The 21584-nt window shown below is 51.7% G+C and overlaps 1 protein-coding gene across 1 annotated transcript in view; it reads left to right on the forward strand.

Annotated features, from left to right (window-relative positions):
• Window positions 1-21584, forward strand: part of MYO5B (myosin VB) — a 335388-nt gene that overhangs the window by 262622 nt on the left and 51182 nt on the right. Inside the window, exons 19-23 of the mRNA XM_044920870.1 lie at window positions 706-817; window positions 5153-5364; window positions 7183-7339; window positions 8729-8968; window positions 16597-16830. Coding sequence (XP_044776805.1) covers window positions 706-817; window positions 5153-5364; window positions 7183-7339; window positions 8729-8968; window positions 16597-16830 — 955 coding nt within the window. The remainder of the gene's footprint in view (window positions 1-705; window positions 818-5152; window positions 5365-7182; window positions 7340-8728; window positions 8969-16596; window positions 16831-21584) is intronic.

The raw sequence follows: 21584 nt of genomic DNA on the forward strand, positions 1-21584 counted from the left end.
CCAAGAAACAGACACAAGGCCCTCTGAAAGATTCCCTTCCAGAACCTACCAAAGCACACTTACTAAAAAGGTAGTGGGGTTATAAGTGCTCTTCAATTTTTTTTTTTTAATGTGAGTTGCTGTACATTTCCTTCACAGGGGGCTTGCATTCCTCTAATGAACAGGGGGGAAATCCTAAGCGAAATCTACTTGGGGGGGGGGGGGAAATGGTACCTTTTAAGGTATACCAAAATGTGTGAACGGTGGTGTTGCTTGCGGTTAGGATATCGCTTTTTTTTTTTTGCTTATGTATACTTTCCTGCATTTTTAAAGTTTTCAATGAGAAGTATTAATTTCATAAGAAAAGACCAACATTTAAAAACCAAGCCGCGTTCTAGGCAAGGCTCCTTCTCCAGCAGTGTAGTGGAGTGCCACGCTTCTGTGTGGGCAGAAGCCCTGTGAGTGGTTCTGCCTCTGGTCAGCCCTCCCAGAACCGTCTGCAGAACCCTCCTTTTCCCTCTTCCACTCGTGATTGTGTAATTAAGCCACACACCGAAATTCTCAGAGGGATTGGACGAATACCAGCCCCTAGAATGTTTTTCGCTGCTCTGAGAACAGCTTTATGCCAGGAGTCGTGACCCCATGGGTCACTGTCTGTGATGGCCTGCGGCCTTTGTGTGGCTGGCAGGCAGGACATGTCACCTGATGCACCTGCTTTCCCTCCAGGTGGGCTTACCATGACTTCTTCAACCGGTATCGGGTGCTGGTCAAGAAGAGAGAGCTTGCCAACACAGACAAAAAGGCCATCTGCAGGTCTGTCCTGGAGAACCTCATCAAGGTGAGCTGGGCGTGCCCCTGGAGGCTTACCTGGTTGCCCAGAGAATTGGGGGGTAGGGAGTTAACAGCGTTTTTTGCTCTTCATCCTTCCTCTTAAAACTGTTTGAGATATTCATCCATTCTCCAATATCAGCAACTGTAGAAGAGAAGTCCCTTCACATATATAGAGTACTTCCTACCTTTTTCCACATCTCGGCACACGTACAAAGTGGAAATGTTTGTACAACCCCCTGGGGTTTGCTGCTGGCCCAGGACTCTGGCTTCTCCAAAGCCCGAAGCTCTGTAGATCTGCCCACCTGCCCATGCCATGCACCTGCCCACACTACGCACCTGCCCAGGGCCTCTGATCCGAAGCCCAGGCACAGCGTTGAAGTCAGCAGTTGGGAAAATAGGTGTGCTTCTCATATCTACTTACTGCATAACTTGGCCTCAGGCCTTACCCCAGACGCTTGTTGTAAATAAGGCAAAAGCTGCAATTACGACAACCTGAACTCAAACCTGAGTCTTGAGACTGGAGCTACTTTGCAGCCTTTTGTGAGGGGCAGATCCTAAATATTAGCTCCACCATATTCAGAGATCGCAGCAGGGCATGGTAAAAGTGGTCTCAATAAAGGGTTATATCAAACACTTTCCCTTTCAGAAGGTAGTGTAATGGAGAGAACTACATCAAAAAAAAAAAAAAGTGTTAAATTCCCAGTACAGTTCACCCTCAAACAATGTGGGCAGTAAGGGCATCGATACGCCCATCCCACTGCAGTAAAAAAAAATCCGCATATAACATGACTTCCTGAGACTGAACTCCTAGTAGTCTACGGCTGACCGGAAGCCTGGTGCGTGGTATCCCGTGTTGCAGACACGGATCCTTTATTGCCGAGGACAGTCCTTGTATTAATGTCCACCCTCTAGTTGTAAGCACTGAGCCCAACACAGGAGGAACGTTTGTGGAACGGAGCAACTAAGTGAATTCCCTGATGAAAAACTATATGAACGTGTGCTGTTTGCTTTGCTTGAAAGGCCTTTTTCCTCTTCTGGTCCACCTAGGTTCCTCCCTCCTTCCCAACTGGGCTCTTAGACTGTCTACTGGTCTGTGAGGCCAGTCTGACCTCCCAGGTAGAGTTCGTTACCCCCGCCTTTACTGGCCAACAATGCTCACTGTCTGTCTGCTTTTATTGCATTTGTCCCCTTGTCTTGCAATCAAGGCTTTGTCATTTCGCCAGACTGGGAACCCCGAAATGGCAGGGATCCTGTTGTCTTTGTGTTCCTGGCACCGTTACTGGTTCTCACAGGGGCTCTGAGTTTGTGCAGGTGGCTGATGGGTGACAAGCTCAGTGGGCCTGTCATGACTGTCACCTGCTGATAGTGGCTCGTGGTTATGAAGCACCTAGGAGTCACTTTCCTGACTGCTTCACGTACCTGCCTCATTTGATCCTCACGGTGCCTTAGGATACAAGCATCGTTCCCCATTTTACAGATGAGGGAACTGAGGTGTAGAAAGCTGATAAAAGTTGCCCCAGGTGTTACTGGTGGACCGACTCAACATCCCCGCCCCCAAGCCACTCTGGATCACGTGCCCCTTGAACCAGTCTGATCGATTAATGTCACTGTGCGTAATTCTCCTTTCCTAGAAGGACGCTGGGATCAGTGCTTCAGGACTTCTCTGGAGACCTTGTATTTCCTCTGTTTTCCCACCACCCCCCTTTATGGGGCCACATCTTCTAGTCACCAGTGCTGCTAGGGTGAAGCCACACAGGAGCCTAGAAGGGCACCTTCCAGGCCCAAGCAAGTGCTAGTGCCCTTCAGGACACAGTCATTAGGGAAGAAGCTGGGGGCATGTGGGCCGGGCAACAGGTGCTTAACAGCCTCCTCGTGGGAGGGGGGCCGGGGGCTGCTTCATGAGGTGGTTCACAAGGGATGGTGTCCCCCTGCAGGGATTGTAGGAACGCCCTTCATCCTCAACCTGAGTTTGTTTGTTCTTTAATTCCACCAGTATGTATTGCATTCTTTCTGTGCTCTAACCTGGAGTGGTTGAGGGGAGGCTCATAGAAGAGCATAATGCATGCACCCTGCCCTCCGGGACCACTAATCACTGACATGATTATAGACCTCGCGGGAGGGAATCAGATCGTGGGGGCCTGAACTTTGATGGTGACAGGGGAGCAGAATCTTTATTAGCAAGTATCTCCAGGGAGCCCCAGGAGCATAGGGAATTATGGACATGAGCAGTGTGAAGAGGAGATGGTGCTACAAAAGGGGCCTGGTACCATGAGAGACCAGTGGCCCAGGACTCCTGGGTCTTGGTATCTCCAGTGAGACCTTGAGCAAGTCACTTTGCCATTGCAGACGTTGGTTTTGCCATCTGTGAAATAAAAGGAGTGGCTTGGGATGGATTACTGAGATTCCTTTCTGCTTCTTTAGTCTGTGATTCTTAGAGAAGCATTCTCAAAAGATGACCCCTGGGGCACCTGGGTGGCTCAGTCATTAAGCGTCTGCCTTCGGCTCAGGTCATGATCCCAGGGTCCTGGGATCGAGTACCACATCGGGCTCCCTGCTTGGCGGGAAGCCTGCTTCTCCCTCTCCCACTCCCCTTGCTTGTGTTCCCTCTCTTGCTGTGTCTCTCTCTGTCAAATAAATAAAAATCTTTAAAAGAAAAAAAAACCTGATTGGTATGTGAGTAGTGTAGGCAGCAAGTTCTAGGGGTTAGAGAAAGCAGATCTCTGAGGTGGGAGATGTGCCCAGGACACGGGGGCTAAGAGAGAGTGGCACTCGGGCTAGTGGTGACTGGTTGCAGCAGGTGGAACCTTCAGAAGGATCCTTTTGTTTGTGAAAACCGTGGCTTTGCAGACCAGATCACACCCTTCCGAGTGGCTTTTCCAGAATAGGAAACAAGTGTGTGGACTCTGGTTCCTGGGCTGCACCAGACTCCCCCAGGTCCAGGCTTGGCTGAAGCCTGAGGAGGCAGGCTGCTTTCTGACTGTGAGGGCTGAGCCACCCACCTTTTGCTCCCTGGCCCCACCACACTGAGAAGGAGCCCCTGCCAGGAGGGCAGTGATGAAGGCAGGGCCTTGGCTGCCTGGAAGCTTTCCACCCTGATCCAGCCCTGTTCCTCGCAGCATATGCTGGGAGCCCATTGGGTACATGGCCCTGAACAGAGGCAGGGACGAGAGCCAGGCCCGCGCCTCGCCCCTCCCAGACTTCACCTGCGGCCTGGCTGTGAAGGACATGGTCAGAGACAGTCTCGTTGGATGCTGAGCCCCAGCTTCGGCAGCTCCGTCATCCCTGTGCAAGGAGCCTATAAAGGGTGGTGATTCAGCATTCCTTCAGAGCCATTTGTCAACCTGGAACATGTTCTTGTGTGTTTTCCTTAGACCTTGGCTCATTACTTCTTCCTTATGGTCGTCATGCCGGTGAATAAAATTAGGAAGAAGTTTATTTACAAAGCACTCCGTTACAGCGGGTTAACTCTCAGGTGTTCTGTCCCAGCCTGGTGCACGAGCTCACTGCTGGGCCCCTGTTCCTTATCCACGGGGGTAAGCACAGGGAAAGGTAATTAATTTGAACCTAAATAGATATAATTAAGACTGTAATTCTATGTAAAAAAAAAAAAAAAAATCTCAAACCATAGTCTGAAATCAAAATTTATTTGGAGGGTTATTTGCAATCTGGAATTACACATACAACAGGGTGGTGGTTTAAGGATAATCTTTTCTTAATGACCCGAGTGGGTCATTTCCGTGCTCAGGGCATCACCCAGGGGCTTCGCATCCCAACCGTGTGCTGTGGTCTGCAAGGCCTCTAGTGATTAACTTCTGCAGGCCTCCCTCATTCCCCCCACGTTTAACCACCCTGGCTCTCCTATTCCTCAAACACACCTTGCTTTTGGCTACCACAACACATTTGCATCTCCTCTGTTCGTCTCCTGGAGCTTTCCTCTTCTACGTTTTCCCGGGGCTGCCTCCTTGAGTTTATTCGTGTTTTTGCTTACATATCACCTCCAGAGAAATGCCGTCCTGCATTATCCTATTTTAACATCCCCATCCCACCTATAAAGTCCCCAGTTTTATTGTCTTCATAGTCTTTACCACTGCCTGAAAACTTACTCAGCCTTTGCTTGTCTTCTGCTCTCACCATGATGTCAGTTGCTTGAGGGCAGGCGTCTTGCTCTCTGCTGCACCCTGGACACCTTAGTCCCTTGAGTCTAGTAGAAGGGACTTAGCCTGCTCACTGGATGCTGAGAGAGTGTCTGCATCTAAGAGCAGGGCTATTCGAACTCTGCCCCAAAGAACCGGGATGGTGGGACACGTTGTCTCTCTGACGCTCCCCTCCCTGCCTTGTAAAGGATCCTGACAAGTTCCAGTTTGGCCGCACCAAGATCTTCTTCCGGGCAGGCCAGGTGGCCTACCTAGAGAAGCTTCGTGCCGACAAGTTCCGGGCAGCTACCATCATGATCCAGAAGACGGTCCGGGGCTGGCTACAGAAGGTGAAATACCGCAGGTTGAAGGCTGCTACCTTAACTCTGCAGAGGTACTGCCGAGGACACCTGGCCCGCAGGTGAGCCAAGCTGGGGCACATCTGGATGGCGGAGTGGGGTGGGAGGACTTAGCTGGTTGGCCTCTCTCAGCCTAGTTAGAGTGGTTGTCTGTTCCCCAGCTTTCTCCCATGAGTTGGGCACCCTTCTCCCGTGCCCTTCTCACCTGAGGGAGTAAGTCTAGTTCCAAGTCTCTTGGTTCCCCCAGTCTGTCCACCATTTTCCCTTTGTCTAAATCCTAAGGTAATCTTTTAGAAAAGGAGACAAATTCCGCCTTTCGCAGTTTCCACTCAGCTTCCTGATTTACGGCAACAGTTTCCAAATCCCTTGGGAATTTGGTAATTAGCGCTGGAAAGATCTTTGGAGTTCCTGTTGGGGAGTCACTGAATGGAGTCTGCGCTGAGGATGTGACTTGTCTAAACACCTACCACCATGCAGGGCGGAGCCTGGATGCCAGCCCGGCTCCCCAGCCCAGCGCTGCGAAGCCGAAACTACCTCACCTCCTACCTGGTCTCATTAGGTGGATGAGGCACCAGAGCATTGTGAGCATCTCCACTGAGAGAGCACATGGGACACCGCCTCCCCTAAGACGCACCCCTGGTTCAAAATCAGCGCGCTCTCAATATAGCGATTTCCTTGGGGAAGTGACAATTTGCCATGAAGTCTTGTATTGGGAAGCCAGACTTTCACAAGTGGCTATTCAGTCACTTGGGCTGGAATGTTAAAAGGGGGGGGGGGGGGGAAGCCCCCGAGTTACAAGTCAGAGCAGGCGTCCTTTGTACCATAAAGTTAGAAGATTGTTCCTGCTGACGCTCACATCCTTGCCGTAAGCTGTTTATCTGGGCATGACCAGATTCGTTATCGCTGAACCACCAAGATCTGATCTCTGGAACAAAAGCTAGAGAAATAAAAAGTTGTCATTAGCATCAACACCAGGTAATCCTCGACAGTCGGGGCAAACTAGCCAAGTCCTTGCTGAGTACCCCTGTGCGTGCAACTCTGTCTTACGTGGTGGATGGTGAGGATCTAAAATGGAGATGGCCTGCGTTCTCCCTTTAGGAGTTTGTGACCCCAGGGATATGCAGGTCCCACTGAGGGAGAACGTGCTTACGGAGAGTTAGACTGGGGAATCAGACTCCCTTCAGCAGGCAGGGTGTGTCTGGGCAGTGGGGGCAGGGGGGTTCCTTCCTCCTCTGGGGCTCTGCTAGATGATTTGAGGGCTTTTCTAGCTTTTAATATTCTGAGTCTCTGAGCATTTGCTATGAGCCTGGCACCAAACAAAGCCCTGAAGGGAAGGTAAGAAGTGTCCGATTGACTTTGTCTTACCTGGGGGTGCGGTGGGGAATGTTGAAGTGAAACCAGAAAGTCAGGTGTCCATATGTAATGCATTCTGGGCAGAAAGGGTGAGGGAGATGAGAAAGCAGGGAGAGATGGGTGTGGGCCTGAGAAGGTTTTATTCATTCAGCAAATAGATACCAAGCACCTCCAGGCCTGGCCCTTACTAGATGTAGGGGGCAGGCATGATTGAGACCCGGCTCCTGGTATCTCCAAGCCGAGTGGGACAGAGGGGACAGACAGAAGCATAAGCACGTGATGTCACTGGGGACTGCCCAGGTTGGACTGCGGGGCTCAGTGGGTGGGGGAGTGAGCAGATGGGGATCATGGAGTTGGTCAGACTCAGACTCCTTAGACATTCTGCTGTTCAGAGCCTGAGATTCGGGTGCCCGTGGTGCTGCTGCATTCTGTCAGAGTGTAAAGCTGGCTCGGCCTGCAGTGTCCAGGCAGGGCTGAGTGGGGAGGGGCTTGCGTCAGCAGGGCCCGCCCGTCTTCTCCCTCCCCAGGCTGGCTGAGCATCTGCGGAGGACCCGAGCAGCTGTTGTGTTCCAGAAGCAGTGCCGCATGCGGAGGGCCCACCTGGCCTACCAGAGGGCCCGCAGGGCCGCCGTCATCATCCAGGCCTTCACTCGGGGCATGTTTGTGAGGAGAATCTACCAGCAGGTGTGGAGCTGCCCCAGGGGACCCGCAGGCTGCAGGTTGAGAACTAAAGCAGCGGGGGCGCCCGGGGGGCTCAGTCGGTTAAGCGTCTACCTTCAGCTCAGGTCATGATGCCGGGGTCCTGGGGTCCTCATCAGGGAGTCTACTTCTCCTTCTGTCCCTCCCCCCGCTCATGCTTATGCTCGCTCTCTCTCAAAAATAGATAAAAATGTTTTAAAAAGAGAGAACTAAAGCAGCTGTAAGTAGATTATCACCACTGTGAACATTTGCAAGGTGCTCCTAACTTTCTAAGTGATTTCACAACTTTGCCCCCACTGAATCCTTCCAAAGTCCCATGAGGTGCAGTGCATTAGGGTTTTCCGGAGAAGTGGAACCCATAGGAGATGTACGTGTGTGTGTATGTACATATGTCGAGATTCTCAGGAAATCGCCCACCCAGTTATGGAGGCAGGAAGTCCCACCATCGGCTGTCCACAGATGTCATTCAGTCCAAGTCTGAAGGCCTGAGAACCAGGGGAGCGGATGGTGTGAATCTCAGTCCAAGGGCAGGAAAAAATGAGACAAGATGTCCTAATTCCAGCAGTGAGGCAGGAGAAAAGGGGGCGAATTCCTCCTTCCTCTGCCTTTTGTTCTCCTCAGGCTCTCAGGGATGATGCCCTTCCACCCTGGGGAGGGGAGTCCACCGATTCAAGTGCTCATCTCATCTAGAAACACCCCCACAGACACACCCAGAGGCAGTGTTTAATCTGGGCACCCTGAGGCCAGTCAAGTGAAGGTGTGACCGTAACCATCATGGGTAGGATGGGTGCATATCATTGTGCCCCTTGGACAGCGGAGGTGCTTGGGGAAGCTGTCACCTGCCCAAGGGCACTCGGTCAGCCAGTGGCAGAGCCTGGTGACCTGTCTTGGGCTCGCTCAGATGTGAGAGCAGAGGGCGATAGTAGGCATCAGATGAGGCACCCCCTCATTTGACAAGTTGGGAACCTAAAGCTTAGCAAGGTGAGGTCAGGAGAGGGGGGATTCTGGTCTCCTTGCCATTATTCCGGTGAAGCTGAAGGACTCGGGGAGCCTTGAATCAGGACACATCCATTCCACCATATCACCCCCATACAGCTGAAGCTCAAAGCTAAGATGGAAGATGGGTTGGAAGGAAATGTCAAAAATATTCTTTGCTCCTAAAAGGAACATTTCTCTCTTCTGTGCTCAGAGAAGGTATGGTTTTCTAACTAATAAAACTGAAACCCTGAAGGGACCATGAGAAAACAAACATGGTCAGACACCAGGGTGGAGCACGCCGATGTCATACATTTCCTTCCAGTCCTCCAGGCGGTATGTGAGTCTCCCCTCTTCCTGCTGTGCAAACCCAGCAGGTATGTGCTTGTCCCCCGCCAGGTCCTCATGGAGCATAAGGCCACCATTCTCCAGAAGCACGTGCGGGGCTGGATGGCACGCAGGCACTTTCGGCGACTGCGGGGGGCGGCTATCGTCATTCAGTGCGCCTTCCGGATGCTCAAGGCCAAGCAGGAGCTGAAGGTCCTCAAGATCGAGGCCCGCTCCGCAGAGCACCTGAAACGCCTCAACGTGGGCATGGAGAACAAGGTGGTCCAGCTGCAGCGGAAAATCGATGACCAGGTCTGCATCCGGGGCGCCCAACCAGGGGCAGGGGGGCACATTTGAGAGAACTCCGCAGGGAACTGTGTGCACCAGGGACCTGAGGAAGCACAGATGTCCTGAGGGTGTCACCCCAGTCAACAAGAACGGCTACCGACTATGGCAGACAGAATAATGCCCCCCCCCCCCCCCAAAGATGTTTGCATCCTAATCCCTGGGGCCCATGACTATGTGACCTCACATGGCAAGTGGAACTTTGCAGAGGTGATGGAGTGAAGGGTCTTGTGATGGGGAGATGAGCCCAGATTATGAGTGGACCCAGTATATTCACAAGGGTCCTCGTGAGAGGGAGGCAAGAGGGTCAGATTCGGAAGAGAGGCAGTGGCAGAGGTTGGCATGAGGCGGGGCCGTGAGCCAGGGATGCAGGCGCCTCTGGGAGCTAGAACAGGCAGGACCGTATTCCCCACTGGAGCCTCGAGCAGGAACACAGCCCTGCTCTGGCCCTTTGAGACTTCTGATCTCCAGAGCTGTACGGTCATAAGGTCTGTAGCGTTTCAGTAGATTCGTACTGCTGACTTAACGGTGGTTTTGTGATACCAGCAAGAGGAAGCGGCTACACCAGCCCGGAGTCATGGTTCCCTGCCCTGGTGGAGGCAGCCCGGAGTGGTAACGATAGCGGACGCCCTAGTGCTTTGTCTCTGTTAGCCTGTTAATCCTCCCAGCAGCCCCGGAAGGGAAAGAGGGTCACACAGGCGATAGCGGCGAGGCCACGACCTGAACCCCGCTTGTCCAGCTCTAGAACCCGTGTTCTTTACCACTCTGCTCTTCTGCCTCTGTCGCGTTGTGTGGTGGGAAGAGCACTTGCTTTGGAATCAGAAACAATCCAATTCAAACTCAGCTCTGCTGCTGCTGCTTAAAAGTCGAGTGGCTTGATCCCTCTGAGCCTCAGTTTGCTTATCCATAGAATGGGGCTGCTAGGACTGTAAGGCTGTAAGTGATTGAACATGCACAAAGGGTCTGGTCTGCCCGGGGGAGCTCAGGAAGTGGTTACCACTATTATGTTCATGCTTCTTCCTTTTCCTACCCCAGCCACCTTCTCAACCAGTCACACAAGTGACAGGTCATTGGTCAGGTCCCTGCGGGTGTGGAGTATTGTGCTGGGCACTGCAGGGAATCCGAAACAAGCACAGGATGCTTGGCACCCTCCACCAGGTTGGAAAGATGAAGCAGGCCCATGTGCACACAGGTCCGTACACCCACTCTTTGGTGGCTCCCGTGGCCAGTCTTCCTTCATCCTCCTCTTTGGAACAACTTTATCTGGTGCTTGACAGTTTCTGCTGCTCTGTTAGGCTTGGTGAACAGAGGATGGCTCTGACCCACATGGACGCTTATTACAAGGGAACGGTCTTATGCCAACAGGGCCAACAGCACCACTACCCTAATGACTTCCTGTGCACCCCCACGTGCCATCCCCTGTGACAGGCATTTTATGTTCACTCTCATTTGATCCTCCATGGGCTTGTGAGGTCATTTCATAGATGAGGAAATGGTGGTTCAGGGACTTCAATACCTTGTTGAGGTCACAGAATTAGAAAATTCTAAAGCCAGCATTCCAGCCGTGGTCTCTCTGATCCCACAGCCATAAGGAGGGTGATGCTAGGTTTTTTTTTTTTTAACCCCAAGCATCACTAAACTGTGAGCCCTTCCCTGGGCCTTGTCCTTGCCAAGATGGGTTCCCAGCATTGAAAGCAGGCTCACGGTCACTTTGCTCATGCAGGGTTGGTAAGATGACCAGAGGAGCAGGCTTCTGCAGTACCCTCGAGGGTTTCAGGTGCCTCCTAGGGGAAAGGAGAGGGAGAGAACACAATGCTAGAGTGGGCTGTGTAGTGGGGAGACAGAATTCGAGTTAGAGTCACCAGGCATTGCCCCGGAGGTCACGCCGTTATATCGCATCTGTTCTAGGCTAGGCAGTTTGGAAGCTTCCCGTGACCTCGGGAGGGGCAAGAACATAAGTAAACCATTTTATACCTAACCCACCTGCCCCAGATAGCAGCCCAAAAGCAGTGCACAGATAGCAGTAAAATGCCCTTGCTTCTCTGCTCTTGCGAAAGACCAGGCTTCCCAAGAAGAAGCCGTGGTCCTGGATGTTGATGTTGCCTGTGTGAGTTCGACGGGGTGTCTTGTTTGCTGGGGACCTTAGTGGGGGAAGCTCGAGTGCGGGGCTGGGAGACACTGGGTGCCTGCCCCTGCTCAGCTTGTAATGACAATGCCTGCTCAGGGAGGGAGGCACATCTGCCCGAGGGACAGGAGCAGAAAGAATTGGCCATTTGAAAAACACAAGTACAGATAGGACCTGGGTATTGTTGTTGTTGTGGCCATTGATGACGGACTGCAAAAGATATTTGCATTATCAAAATTTGCCAATTAACCTTCTGAGTACAGTCTAGTCGGAGGGACCAGTACGCTTTATTGGCAACGCTGCACCCTGCCACGAGCCCCAAGCCATTGGGCCCTGCACTGGCTTTGCTGATTTCTGAAGTTAATGCGAGAGGTTAAAAATAAATCTGATATTTTACAAACCACGTGCTGGAACATCAAAGAGAAGCAGATTTAAAAGGCCTATTTTTAAAAAAAGATTTTTGCCTTAAGCTTCCTGCTTGGCAAACATCTGTGAGTGGTGGCAGGTGTTCTCTACCCCGGCTAGCGTGCCCTATGTGCAGAGGGTGAGCAGAAGAGGTAGGAGGGCTGGATTAGATCTTGCTTTCTTGTACCCCTCCCTGCATTGCTCCACTATGTGCCAGGCACCATTCTCAAATATTTATTTAATCTCACCAAGACCTGATGAGATGATAATCTTCCCATTTTAAACTGAGGCACAGAGGTTAAGTAGCCTGCCCAAGCCCACACACTAGTAAGTAGCATGGCTAGGATTGAAACCTGCAATCCGGTTCCAGAGAACACGCTGCCACCTCGACCAAATATAGGATATCTGCACATTTGGAGACTCTTTGGACATGTGAGAATTCCTCAATCCGAGGAAGACTGTTTTGTTTTGGATTCCTTCGCATATAGATGGCATCGTCCTTGGACCAGTTGGCCTTTTACGTGGGGTGTGTGATCCAGTGTCAAGGAATTCCCCTCGCACTCTGCATGCGAGGAGCCATCAGCATAATCACCAGCATAATCTTGGCACCAGATCTTTGGAGATGCTTGTTGATTGCAGTCTCTTGGCAGATGGGGCTAGCCATTTGGAATTGAATGTCCTTCTGTTCTTTCTGTCATGCCTTGGAGACAACTCTGGTCACTGCTCTCCTGACACACACAGTTCTTTTTTTTTTTTTTTTTTTTTTAAGATTTTATTTATTTATTTGAGACAGAATGAGAGAGAGCATGAGGGGGAGGAGGGTCAGAGGGAGAAGCAGACTCCCTGCTGACCAGGGAGCCCGATGCGGGACTCGATCCCGGGACTCCAGGATCATGACCTGAGCCGAAGGCAGTCGCTTAACCAACTGAGCCACCCAGGCGCCCCAAAGTTCTTAAGCAGAAGGAGAGGATAGGCAAAGGCATCTGAAAGTATTTGTCAGAGCAGCATGGGGTAGTGGGCAAAGTCCCAGCTGGATGGAGGCCTGAGTTCTGTCTCAATTATACTTGTAACCACACCTGACAGCTAGGGATTACGGCCGAATCTATAACTGGGCCTTGAGTTCTTTCAAGGAGGTTGGCCCAAGATTTCTAAAGTAACTTCTAGCTCGAAAATTCACTGATACTATGATGTGGCTCAAGTAGTGGTTCCTGACTCCAGGCTGCCCTAGAGGATTACCTGGGGGAGCTTTTTTTTTTTTAAAGTATCCCCACTGCCAAGAATTCAGAGGAGGAAACTAAAGGATAAATCCAGGGTACCTTGCCACGAAAATTCATGTCTAAGGTTTTCTGCACCCAACTAAAGTGACAAGACACGAAATTGGCACCAAGTTCCCAAGCAAACAGAACAGTTGAGGAGGACTGGAGCTGTCCCTGGTGTTCAGAGTTCTCCTGCGGGTTTTCGTAATCTGTGGTATCGTAAGCTACATCCTTCATAATATCAGCAGTAAAGGGACAGTTCCTGGGACCATTTCTTACAGTGTCCCTGATGTAGGCCTGTGCTGTGACATGTTTCTGTCAAAATGATGTAGCCAATGAACTTCGCTTTCTACCATTCTGCTTTATTCAGGCACAACATGTAGAGTGACTAGGCTAATGGAATCTACCATTTCTTTTATAATGAGGTCAAGTTTATTAGACTTTTATGAGTACAATGCTGTATTTAAATATTTTGTCTGAAAAAGAATTCTGTGGATTCAGTTAGTAGCCTTTTAAATCAGATTGATTCAGTATACTTAGTATACATTTAATAGATACGTTAAATTAGTTAATTTGATTCATGAGAGCATCCAAATATAATTGAAAAATAGTATAATTTACAGTTTTATGGCCTCCAGTGCCTCATTTTCCTTAAATGAAATGGGGATATTAATCAGTTTCACTACATAGGATTTTCAGGAGTGAATGAGTTAATATATATGTATATATATGAATTAGGTAGTACAGTGCCCACCCCATAGTAAGCACCCAATAAGTGCTAGTAATATGTGTGGAACATGTTATTTTTCATGATGCAGTCTTGCAATGACTTCCTCACCCCTTTCCCCAGGGGTCTGTAGACCATTGACTGGGAACTACTTGAAACCGCGTCCATATAGTTCTGCACGTTGTACACTGCACAAGGGTAGTTGGCAATGGGGACAAGTAGGGTTGGGGACGATCCTCTGCTCATCTGACTATGAGCTCTGGAGCACTGCTGCCCTGAGGAAGAGGAGGTGTCCTCTGTTCTAAGCTGTGCACCCCTGGGCCTGTGTCCACCTGGAGAGGCAGCTCTGTGGAGCTCATCCTCCTGGAGGTGGTGCCTTTCCTGGTTCATACAAAAGTGCTGTAGAGGCCAGCAGAGGGCTTGGGACCATGGACCAGAGGAACAGGTGAATGCCATATCCTTCAGGTGGGGGAAACATTTCAAGCATAAAAAATTTTACCAGGCAAATCTTTGAGAGGAAAAAAATATATAAGCTTTTGAGAAAGTAATAAATAGCAGAGAGTCTCAACTTACCTTCCCAGACAGGTTCCTTGTTGGCAATTGAGGACAGCTCTGTGCCCTTTAGTAGTAGGGGCAGAGTGAGCATCTTCTCGGGATGTTTGAGGAGCCCAGGGAGAATAGGGGTCTATCTGGAAATCCCCACGCCCTGATAGTAGGGAAAGGCCCTCACTGGTGCAGGACAGAGCTGGCCAGGTCTCCTGGTCACACTGACAAGGCGGCACTGAGGAGCTCAGCCTGCCATTGCAGGGAGGGTTTCTGGGGTCTATGAGGGAGCCAAGTGCTCCACACCAGCCCCTGTGTCGGGCTTAGCTGCACAGTTGTGGGCACCTGATGGGGACATATGGCATGAGGATAAGCCGGGAAACTGCTGGGCTCCTCTGGGGTCTTCCTTTCTGAAATCATACCTCCGGACCATGAAACGTGCAGCTGCAATGAGTCCCCAGTGATTATTTTTGGATGCTGATGATGAAATAAGGAGCTGCCCAGGTGCTGCTGTTAGGAGTCTCCCCACCACCTCCGGGGACCAGCAGAGCGTTCAGAGCATCTCTCCCCAGGACTCCCTGCAGAACTGAGCGAAGGAGACAGCTCCTGTTTATTGGGCACTTACTGTGTGCCAGGCAGCGGCAAACCACTAGATCTCCCTGCATCTGATAAAAACCCTGAGGAAGGACTTACTGTCGGTCCCCCTTTCACACACAAGGAAACTGGGGCACAGAGAGGTGGAAGGACCTGATCAGACAGACGCAACTGATCAAGGATAGAGCCGGCATAGGAACACAGGTCTGTCCACCTCCAGCCACTCTTAACTCCATGACGTCCTGAGTCCCATGTCCACCTGGGTGTCAGGAGCCACAAAGAGCTGGCCTCCCAGAAGGACCGTTATCTCTGCATGAGTTATCTGTGAAGGTGTTATCTGTGTCCATAGCAGGATGCCGTCATCTGCCGATCTGCAGAACATAGTTCTCCCTGAGATTCTTCCAGAGGAGCAGACTTTGCCTGTGCCCCTGGCTGCCACCACATTTCGTGCCTCCTTCCACACCCCACACTCGCTCCAGCTAGAAATCCCCCAGCTCAGTCCTCTGCTCCACTCTCACGGTGATCTGACCCAGCTGTGCCACCTGGAGAGGACAGTTAAGCTGAACCTCACTTCCAGCCCCGAGTGGAGAAAAGTTGATATGTCTCGTCTACTCCTCCCTGAAGCCACTCCCCTAGGGCAGGGACCCTTCAGCCTCCGAGGTGGGGGACCCAGACCAGAGTTGGCGTGGGAGGTACAGACAGGATTGAGTTTTCTAAACAGATGACCCCTAACTGGATTTCTTGTGATTACTTCCAGCAAGGCTGGCTGCCAGACCAGACCTAGGGGCATGTCAGGTTGTGACCCGAAGGTGTCCCTGGACTGTAGGAGGATCTCTCTCGGCAGTATCAAAGCAGGACGGGTTCTGCTTAGACACCCACAGCAGGTCCCGGGCTGGTGGTCCCACAGCATGCATGGCCTCCTGTGGGGTCCAACAGCTGTTCTGCTACTCTGCACAGCTTTCCGTGAAGCTTCCTTTCTGATGTGAATTAGTCATTGATTCCTGATGCCCTGGCTTACTGGTATTTTAGCCAACAGCTCTGGTCTACTTGGAGCTCCCACAGAGAACAGCAACGAAGAAAAATGATTAACTATCGGTTGCTTACTTGGAGAACCCCTTCTTCCCTTTCCCCACTGGCCACTTTCAGCTGTTCCTCTCATCACCTGAAGCACCAGTTTTTGCCCATGTTGACACAAGCCGTTGACGCTGGTCCTGGGTCCTCTGCGCTCCCTCTGTGTGAGCCCATCTGGGGTGCTGTGCCTGGGCCCCTTCCATAGCTGCACCAGGCACATGGCAGGGAGGGGAGGCTGCTCGCTTGCCTGTTGTTGGTTTGGGTGCCCAGTCTGCAGGGGCACAGGGTGGACAGAATCTGCCGGGGCATCCATGCGTGGCGTCAGAGTCTTCCAGGGTGAGCTGACAGGTGGTGAGAGGGATCCCTAGGCCCCGCAGAGGGCCTCCTTGGAAGAGGGAATGTTAAAGGGGTCCTTTGTCTCAGAGCTAGCGATTAGGTTGCAGCTTTTTGAGCCAGCGAGTCCAAGGGCAGGAGGGCCCTGTGTGAAAGACCAAGAAAACCTGAAAAGCCAAGGCTGCAGATCCGGGAAGCCAGCTACATTGTTCCCACAACTTAGAAATGGGCTGTAAGGTCTGTCCAGCCCCACACAGAAGACTGACCGCCGTCAGCCGTCTTCTGGCTCTGCCACGGCTCATAAACGCGGCTTGAATGTCCCTTCGGTTTTTGTTCTTTCCCTCTCTCGCCCCCAGGCTCACAACAGAGTTCCCTCGGGGGGGATGCCAGCAGGGCACTCAAGCATGCCGTGATTATGAACTCTAATTCCACCTTGGAAGTTCCTTTTTTAATTGCCTTCGCGTCTTTTGCCTGCCCCCATAACTTTGCTCCCCACTGTTTCTCCCCTCCCCCCTCTCCCCCTCTGTCGGTGCTCTCACAGAACAAAGAGTTCAAGATGCTGTCGGAGCAGCTGGTGGCGGTCACCTCCACACACGCCGTGGAGGTAGAGAAGCTGCAGAAGGAGCTGGCCCGCTACCAGGAGGGCCATGGTGGGGACAGCAGCCTGAGGCTGCAGGAGGAGGTCGAGAGCCTGCGGGCTGAGCTGCACAGGGCCCACTCGGAGCGCAAGATCCTGGAGGATGCCCACACCAAGGAGAAGGACGAGCTGAAAAAGGTATGTCAAGGCCGGAGGGAGTGGCTTGGCAGTGGGCTGGTTCACAGAGCACCCCTTCGGGGCAGTTTCTTCTTCCAGCTCTAAAATTGCCCTGGACTTTACTGGGGCTTGTGCCTATGAACTGACCATCTGTCTGCATTTAGACGTAAAATGCTCATGCTTTGGGGGAACCCACACGAGCACATGTCCATTCACCTAACACATGTTGATTAAGTTTTGCTATTAGCTGAACGCAGTGGCATCTCCTGAAAGGAATACTCATGTGTGCCTTTGGGCATATTTCTTATAGTCTAGAATTAGCCACTGAGTCAGCTCTGTGGCCCGAGTTCTCGTTAGCAAGAGGCACGGTACAGAGGTTGTGGCTTTTCTTCTTGATGTTGCAGGGATTGGCGCAACCTCTAGACATCCCTGCTCACAGTAATCCTACTTCGGGGAATTTGACTTAAGTTTGTGTTGATAGTTTTGGCCCGACTCACCCATTCTGGTTGCTGTGCTCTGTAGGTTTTCTTTCCACCCCGTAAAGTAGAACTTCCTGAGATTGGCCCCTACTCCCGCATCTGAAAAGTCAGGATACAAAGATTTCCTTCTCCTCTCCCAAGATAACTGTTCAAGCCAGGGAATGTCACGTGCCCACTGGAGGGCCTCCTGTGGACGCAGGACACCACTGTTTACTCCTGCATCTCTGCAGTGACTCACAGACCACAGGGCAAATAGCACCTGCCCACTTATTTAGTGCCTCCAATACTGGAGAGTCGCAGTGGGTTGAAAATCTAAGGATGGGGGAGGGATTCAGTGTTCCTGATGTTGGAATAACTTAGTGTTTAAAAATTAGAGCAGGGGTCACCTGGGTGGCTCAGTTAAGCATCCAACTCTTGGTTTTCAGCTCAGGTCATGATCTCATGGGTTATGGGTTCGAGCCCCACATTGGGCTCCGTGCTCAATGGGGACTTTGCTTGAAGATTCTCCCTCTCTCTCTCTGCCCCTCCCCCTATATGTGCATGCATGTGTGCTCTCTCTAAAATATTTTTAAAAAAGAACAGACTGGGGGTGCCTGGGTAGCTCACTCAGTTGAGTGTCCAACTCTTGGTTTTGGCTCAGGTCATGATCTCAGGGTCATGAGATCGAGCCCCATGCTTGGCCCAGCGTCTGCTTGAGATTCTCTCCCTTTGCCCCTCTCCCTGCACACGCACTTTCTCTAACAAAGTCTTTAAAAAAAAAAAAAAAAAACAGGCTAAATGCCACCACAGAAAGGGTTCTGGGGTAGACATTGGAATGGCTAGATGCTTCTCCCTGTCCTGCCATTACCAAGTGCAAGCTTAATGGCCTTAGTTCCCTCAGCTGTTTTTTGGGGTTTTTTCCTGTAAGTATAGATTATGTCTCAGGCTTCTTCTGGACGTTGCAACTGGCCAACTCTATGAGATGGTATTTGAGGGCTCTAGAAGGAAGAGGACCCCAGCCCTGCCTGTAGTGCTTCCCTCTTCCTCTGCCCCATTACCTTCTCCTGGCCCAAGCCCTCAGGCACGGCTGGGGAGCACACGGACTGCTCTGTGAGATGCGAGCCCGCAGAGCCAGCTGAGCTGGCTCATGGTGAGCTTGCCTCCATGGTTTCCCTGTCCCAGGCCGGACTTCCGACCACCAGCCACTGCTTTGCCTGAGCCCGGGGATTTCGCTAGCATCAGAGACGGAGTCCACGTGTGGACTGGGTGATGAATACAGTGTGACGTGGGGCTTCCCGGGGCAGGCAGCCAGCCTAGCCCAGAAATGTAGGAGCTTCCGCCCCCAGTATGTCACCCAGGCGAACCTGCCCGCTCACCCAGCACGAGGCCTGGCATGGACTTCGTTCTTTGGGAGAAAGCATGTGGTACTAGGAAGCTCCTGTTAAAATGTAGCTTTAAGCTTGTAACCTACAAACGGTGGAATTCTGCCCTTGTGTCTACTGACCGTGGGAACAGATGGATGTAACCCTTCCATGGGATTAAAAAACAAGGCGGTGGAATCCAAAGGCAGAGAAGATGCCAGGATTAGAACTGGAAACCTTTGAGATGGGGGACCCCAGGAGAAAAAGAAAAGCAAGTTCCCTGCATGGGCACCCGAGTCCGGTGAGGCACGTGGGAAGTCTGTTTACCCAGCAGATCCACAAAACCGGGGTGTCTCCTGTCTCCACCCCCCAGAGAGCCCTCGACTCCTCGGCCACCCAGCCGCCTCACCTGCTTCCCCTTGGGCTCTGTGGTTTGAGGACTTAGCGCTCTAAAAATGTCTAAGTCTCCATCCAAGGGAGCCTGAGGGCTTATAATAATGAAACTCTTGGGGCGCCTCAGTGGCTCAGTCGTTAAGCGTCTGCCTTCAGCTCAGGTCATGATCCCGGGGTCCTGGGATCGAGCTCCGCATCGGGCTCCCTGCTCTGCGGGAAGCCTGCTTCTCCCTCTCACACTCCCCTTGCTTGTGTTCCCTCTCTCGCTGTCTCTCTCTCTCTGTCAAATAAATAAATAAAATCTTTAATAATAATGAAACTCCTCCTGGGCACGGCATAACAGAGAGGAGGGTGCTTTCCTCTGCTCCTTACAAAAATTATTTCCTAGGAGTGTGTTGAGCTAGGTCTTAAATACAATGAGAGCTTGGAACTGCCAAGAGAAAACAATTCAAGGACACTGCAAGGAGGAGAACAGTAGGCACAGAGGCAGAACAAGAAAAGCACCTTCTCTCCAAAATGTAAGCAAATCCCCAGCTAGTAGCATGAGAAGGAACTGGCATAAGATGATTCATTAGGTGCAATGTCCACTTCTCTCCAAGAAGAGAGAGAGTGGAAGCAAAAGAACCTCCTTCTCCAGGGTCTTTAAAACTTTTCTATTCCAGTGGCTGTGGGGAGTGGGTGGGGAGAGGGGCTAGCTTTTATCCCCCACCCTTCGTCTTTTGTGCCTGTTTAGGGTTTAATATTTATCAAAGACACCATGTCTAATCTTAACAAATGCTGAATAATCAGACAATTGGTTTCCTCTCAGGCTTGTCTAGAGGCTGCTCTGCCCTGAGCAAGATTGATGAGACAGTCAGAGCACAGTGAGGAGCCGACTGCGGGTAGATGTTAGTTAATGGGTTTGATATGTCCGTCAGCAAATGCTTTATTGGAACTGGCAGCCTGGAAAACTTTGGGCTCCCCAATGCTGACGATATTCATTGTCTGGCCACAGGACTACACCGCTTTGGGCTGGGAGACGCTGGGTCTCCCTGAGGGCAGGACCTCCCCCCCCCCCCCCCCCCGCCCCTGGCTGCAGACCTGGGGCAGCACCGCCCCGCCCCCAGCCACGTGTCAGCGCACATCCTCTCCCCTGAAGGTCTCTGCTCTTGGGGCCTCTCCCTGGGGCAGGTGCACCCAGGCCATAGGCCTCCCCTCCTTTTCGCCTGTGTGATGGGTTATTTTCTAAAGCTATCAGTGACCCCTGTGCCGACGTTATGTGCAGCTGTGCTTTTGGGGACAGCTGAGCTGTTCTGTGTCCGTGATGAAAGAGACGTGGCCCGCAGGGCCACCCTTGACATGCAGTCATGACTCATTATCCAGAATCGGCTCCAAAGCTCACCTGGTGGAGCCAGCAAGGCCTGGCTCCGTGCAGGGTTGCGGACCCTGGCTCTGAGCAAGGGTCCCTGACACTTGGGAGGGATGGAGAGCAGCCCCCGGGCCTGGGTGTTCAGCAGCTGGGGCTGTGTGCAGTATCGCGTCATCTGTCACTGATCTGCCAGCCGCTGGTTGGTGACCTTGGGAAGTTCCAGTGTCAAGGCTTTGGGTTTTTCCAAACGGAAGGAGAGAGATCTGACTTGGGGGGTTAGTGGGGTTCTCACAATGGGGTGTTTTGAGTCTTTCTCCAAAGGTGCAGAGAAGACTTCTCTGGCCAACGGAGACACAGAGTTGTGTTCCCAGAGCTCCAGGGTTTGTGGTTTGTAAGGAGGCTGATGGTTGGTAGAATGAGAACCCCACACCAACTGTGTGGAGGAACATCATCTCATTGAGACATCATGGAAGTCCAAGCCCCTCATTCACCGAACAGATAGTTATGGGGTGCCTGTGTGTGTTAGGGACCATTCTACACACTGGGGCAGAAGGAAACAATTTTTTTAAAGTCCTTCTCATTCTTATGGAGCTCAAATATTTGGAGTTATGAGAGAATGTACAGACAGGAATCAAATACAGATTATCCATCATGTGCCATAAAGGAGAGTGAAGGGGATAGAGAGGGACCTCTGAGGGCAGGGAGAGGTATGGGTTTGCTTATGGTGGCCAGAGAACATCTCTCTGAGAAGACACCCGAGTGAGGTGAGGGTGAGCCATGAGCATTTCTAGGGGACGGGTAACAATTGTAAACAGCAGGTGCATAGGCCCTGAGGTGGGAGTAGGCTGGACAGGTTTGAGAACCAACAAGGAGGCCACTGGGCTGAGGCAGAGTGAGTGAGGAAGAGGAAGAGTAGGAGGGTATTGAGGCCAGCGAGGCAGTGGGGTCAGATTGGGAAGGACCTTCTGACCTTGAAGGACCTTCTGACCTTGAGGGCAACATTAGCCATGAAGTATCCAGAGAGAGGAACAGCTCTGTCGTAGGCACTAGGCCCTGTAGCGCACACCAGTTCTCTCCCACCCTGAGCATCGTCCTATCACTCTTGCTGTGGGAACCAGTCGTCTGAGGCCTGCTATAGGCTGTTGACATCGCTATTCATCATACGTCAGCCTTCTGAACTGTCAAGACACATGGTAGCATAGTAAACAGCTGGGC

The sequence above is a fragment of the Neomonachus schauinslandi genome, chromosome 14 (genome assembly GCF_002201575.2).
Source record: "Neomonachus schauinslandi chromosome 14, ASM220157v2, whole genome shotgun sequence".
Taxonomy (NCBI): Eukaryota; Metazoa; Chordata; class Mammalia; order Carnivora; family Phocidae; genus Neomonachus; species Neomonachus schauinslandi.